Source organism: Sprattus sprattus, assembly GCF_963457725.1.
Source record: "Sprattus sprattus genome assembly, chromosome: 5".
Classification (NCBI taxonomy): domain Eukaryota; kingdom Metazoa; phylum Chordata; class Actinopteri; order Clupeiformes; family Clupeidae; genus Sprattus; species Sprattus sprattus.
In genome coordinates, this window is record NC_137924.1 from 26,838,553 (window position 1) to 26,843,552 (window position 5,000).

At 41.7% G+C, this 5,000-nt stretch overlaps 1 protein-coding gene across 1 annotated transcript in view; it reads right to left on the reverse strand.

The window, feature by feature from the left end:
* The window catches only part of man1a2 (mannosidase, alpha, class 1A, member 2), a 103,131-nt gene that overhangs the window by 76,041 nt on the left and 22,090 nt on the right, over positions 1 to 5,000 (reverse strand). The window contains exon 3 of the mRNA XM_080840018.1: positions 3,930 to 4,188. Within this exon, the coding sequence (XP_080696144.1) occupies positions 3,930 to 4,188 (259 nt within the window). The remainder of the gene's footprint in view (positions 1 to 3,929; positions 4,189 to 5,000) is intronic.

Genomic DNA, 5,000 nt, shown 5'->3' on the forward strand with positions numbered 1-5,000 from the left:
GCTCAAACCACACACTGACTGGCAAACTTGCGGTCATACATCTGGGGTGGTTTCAAATTATTTCAAGCCCTCCCAGCCAGTCAGACCCCTAACTTGACCCCTGTACACCTCACTGGAGCTCAAAGACACGTTCAGCTCCAGGAGTCCTGGGCTCTGAGGAGCATGCCTGACCTCAAACTACCTTATCATATACCTGTGACATGAACTTGGACTACTTATGTAAGACACACGCTCTGAGTATGCATGTGTGACATGTTCCAATTCCATGTGTGTGATATATACTGGATTACGTACGCATGATTCGGTATGTGGGTCTCCCCACGCCAATTACCCAAAATTCAGAACTTTTCCCCGTTCATGTCATGGATCTCCTCCAAAAAGTGTATATAAAAACTTCAATTAAATTCATGGGACCTTGGGAACGCTTATAGCTCTAGTCTGTTTGGCACTCTGAGCTACATTTCTAATCTCTGTGAATCTTTGTAAGCCCTACTAATGGATTGGGTTGAAATTTGTACAGAACATCCAGGAAAAATCCTAGAGATAATTTGCCACATGTATTCATGTAAATAGTCGCTGAATGTCATATTAAGCAGATTAATACAATTATATTTTTGTATCCAAACGAATCATCTTTATATTCAAAATTGTATATCTACAATAGTCTTCACACAGGCTTTGATTCTGTGTGTTATTAATATAGCTGTCTAGAAGTTTTTGGTCCTGCATAAAAAACTAATTAGTGCCACAGATCTAGCTAAATAGGGCTTCGGAGCTGGAAAAAACACTTAAGATATTTGGACTGTATATTTTCCCAAGGAGGATTATTTGAATTTCCTTTAAACTTTTTTTATGGGAAGGTTTTAATATTCATTGCAGATGCATAAAATGAAAGATGATATATTACTCTAGCTATTTTAGCAAAAAAATATAAAATGATAGTTTTCATATCTTTAATTGATAGTTTTCAGCTGACGTCAGAATGACCAGCTGAAGGGCAAAAAAGACGTTCCACAGCTGTTTAACACGGGAGTTAATACAGGAACCACCCACCTCTCAAGCTCTTTTAATATAAGTTAGTAAAATGCCAGACAGTTGTTGCTCGGTTGGCTGTTTAAATCGGCGAGGAGACAAGCCCAGATTTAGTTTTTATCGCATTTAAAACCCGCTACCGCTCCTGCCAGCTGATCAAAAAAATGTTTATTTCGCTGTGCTGCCAGCTGATTGTAGACGCCTTCTGCGTCAACTTTTCTCGGACACACAGTAAAGTAGCCTTACTTTTGGAGCTGGAAATAAAAGCAGTCACCCTGTTCTGGTCGCCTAATTTATCAGAATAACTACCTAAAATGGGAATAAATCAAGTAATAAAGACAAGAAACAAAGCATCAAAACGATTCAAAGTGGATTACCCAGCTGCTGATCTACCTAAGCAAGCAAGTAGGCTAGGCTAGTGTATTTTGTCATTCAACTAGTAATACTACAATGTCAGTAGAAAATATATGAGAAGATCGTTTAAGTTGTCGTTCGCCAGACAAGGTTTTCGTAGCCTACTTAAACCAGGGACCGTTTAAACCAGGGAATTGTGTCAAAAAATAAAGAACATCGTTGGGTAGGCTAACGGCTGCTAGCTTACAGCAGGTACCTCGCTAGCTGGTACCTAGTTATTAGATGGCACTCATCTTTGCACTGATTATGAAAATGGTTTTTAGTTTACACCTTCCGGACGACATTGTGAACCCAACCACTTCTGAAAATTAAATAACTATCTGTGCTTTTGTAGGCTTTCAGTTTTTGAGATGTGTCTGTGGACGGATTTCCTATTAGATAGATGTAAATATCTCAACACTGGAGTTCAGACAGGGACTTCGGGGAGGTTAACGAAATAAAAATGTCAGGACAGCTGCAGTAAATGTATGACAAGTTCCTAATTTGTTTTCCCCTCTGAATATTTCTGTCTGGCTATAGTGGTATAGTCTGTGGTTGATGGCAATCGTAGTTGAGTAGGCACTGCTCGAAGTTTTCAACTGTTTCTCGCTGTTTCGCTGTTCCTTTTGCCCGTCACTGAAAACTATCAATTGACTGTCATTATACATTTGGTGGTTTTATTTCATTTATATTTGAAACTATGTTGAATAAAGGTGTTCTTTCTCCGCGTGATACCTCACGAGCCAGTTTCAGCTTGTAATGCCTTGATTTGACACAGGATGATGTCATCTTGTTCCATGTGTCTGGACAAAGAAGTTCCTTATCCCAATACAATGAGGTTTCACAGCTTTCATAACTAATTCCATCAGTTCATCATCCACTAGTAGCATTAGAGAACAATAAAGCAAGTCTTGGCCAACCTTACCTGAGAACCGGTTTGGGCGGAATATTGCGATATGTATTGCAGCATACCCAGAGGTAAAGAAAAGGGCACTAAGAGGGCATCATTTATTTCATCATGAGGCAGCTTGAGGTTATGATGAGATCATGGAGCCCTCCTCTATTGGGAAAAACCTCCAGGAAGAAGCCAACTGTCACAACACCCTTTTGGAGGAACCAGGAAGGAACTATTGAAGATGATGCCATAGTTTGTTTGCATCACCATATACAGTACTGTGCAAAAGTTTTAGGCAGGTGTGAAAAAATGCTGTAAACTAAGAATGGTTTCAAAAATGGAAGTGTTAACAGTTTATTTTCATCAATTCTTCATAAATTAACAAAATGCAGTGAAGGAACAGAAGAAAATTCTAAATTAAATCAATATTTGGTGTGACCACCCTTTGCCTTCAAAATAGCATCAATTCTTCAAGATACACTTGCGCACAGTTTTTGAAGGAACTAGGCTGGTAAATTGTTCCAAACATCTTGGAGAACTAACCACAGATCTTCTGTGGATGTAGGCTTCCTAAAATTCTTCTGTCTCTTCATGTAAACCCAGACAGACTCGATGATGTAGAGATCAGGGCTCTGTGGGGGTCATACCATCACTTGCAGGACTTTCTGTTCTTCTTTAAGCTGAAGATAGTTGTTAATGACATTGGCTGTATGTTTGGGGTTATGGTCCTGCTGCAGAATACATTTGGTGCCAATCATACGCCTCCCTGATGGTATTGCATGATGGATTAGTATCTGCCTGTATTTCTCAGCATTGAAGACACCATTCATCCTGACCAAATCTCCAACTCCACTTGCAGAAATGCAGCCCCAAACTGGAAAGGAACCTCTACCATGCTTCACTGTTGCCTGCAGACTCTCATTATTGTACCTCTCTCCAGCCCTTCGGCGAACAAACTGCCTTCTTCTACAGCCAAATATTTCTAATTTTGACTCATCAGTCCAGAGCACCTTCTGCCATGTTTCTGCACCCCAGTTTCTATGTTTTCGTGCTTAGTTCAGTCACTTGGCCTTGTTTCCTTGTCGGGGTAGAGCTTTTTGGCTGCAACTCTTCCATGAAGACCACTTCTGGCCAGACTTCCCCGGAGAGTAAATGTCTGTACCTGGGTGCCACTGGTTTCTGCCAGTTCTGAGCTGATGCCACTGCTTGAAATCTTCCGATTTCGAAGGTAAATAAGCTTGATGTGTTTTTCATCAGCTGCATTAAGTTTCCTTGGCTGACCACTGCGTCTACGATCCTATACGTCTTCTTCAAAAGAGCTTGAACTGCACATTTTGAAACCCCTGTCTGCTTTGAAATCTTTGTCTGGGAGAGACCCTGCTGATGCAGTATAACTACGTTGTGTCTTGTTGCTGTGCTCAGTCTTACCATTTAAATGGATACAAAATAAACATTTATTGTTTACATTTTTCAAAGCATTCTTAGTTCATAGCATTTTTTCACACCTGCCTAAAACTTTTGCACAGTACTGTATATTTTATATTTTCCCCAACACACACACACACACACACACACACACCTCTTCCCGGGCATCCCCCCCTCCACTCACCTCTCGGATCTTGTCTCTCTTCTCCTTGACGTCGGGGTCGCTGGGTTCCCCATCGTTGATGCCCACCAGTTTGGGCAGGGGCACGGCGGGCAGCGGCTTGGGCCCATCCTTGCGCTTCAGGTCCTCGGCCACCTTGGTCTTCTCCGTCTGGATCTCGGCGTGGATCTCCTCCTTGGACTTGCGGAGCTTCTCCTTGGCCTCCTGCAGCGCACGCTCGTGGTCCGCCCGGATCTTATCCCGCAGACTCTCCTCCTCCTGCCTGCTCATGTACAAACAGACAAACAAACAAACAAACATGTAAATAAATAAACAAACGTTTGAACCTCACATGTGAAGTCATTCAGTAGACAGCTCAAGTCTCTTAAGTAGACAGTTTGAGTCACTCTTTTCCTCCAGCCTGCCCCCAAAACCCATCACCCACCCACACACACACACAAAAACATTGAAATTGCAGACAATAAACAAATAAATGTTTCAGTTTATTGACAGTTATTGAAAACACAGCTGAAGGCACTGAGAAGGCAGTGTGAGTCACTCTCCATTGACCTGCCCCCACACAAACAGCAGATAAACACAAATCAATAAATAAACAAATGTTTGCAATTTACGTCTGAAGTCACAGAGTAGGCAGTTTGAGTCATTCTTCATGACTTCAGACACTCCATCACTGTTTAACAATACGTGCCCTCAACACATTTGATCATAATTCTCCTTGAGAAGATGTCCTCCTTTCATTTAAACCATTTGAAGAGTGAATTGCTCCATTTCTCTAGCTTCAGATTAATAATTTCAGGTCGTCAGTTGCACAACCTCTACAAATCACTGCACTAATAATATGTTTAAAAGCAATAGCAGATAAGAGACAGGCAAGTAGCCTGCAGTCCAAGTGGAGTGAACTGTAAGCGTTACCTGCACTGCTAACCACAAACAATGCACAGGCAGTTAGCCACAGGAAGAGGAAGTGAGCTAACGCTACATCTGATAAAGGTCACTGGGCTAATGAAGCCTTCTGTGTATTATATCACACACACACACACACACACACACGCACAAGCACACGCACACGAGGTG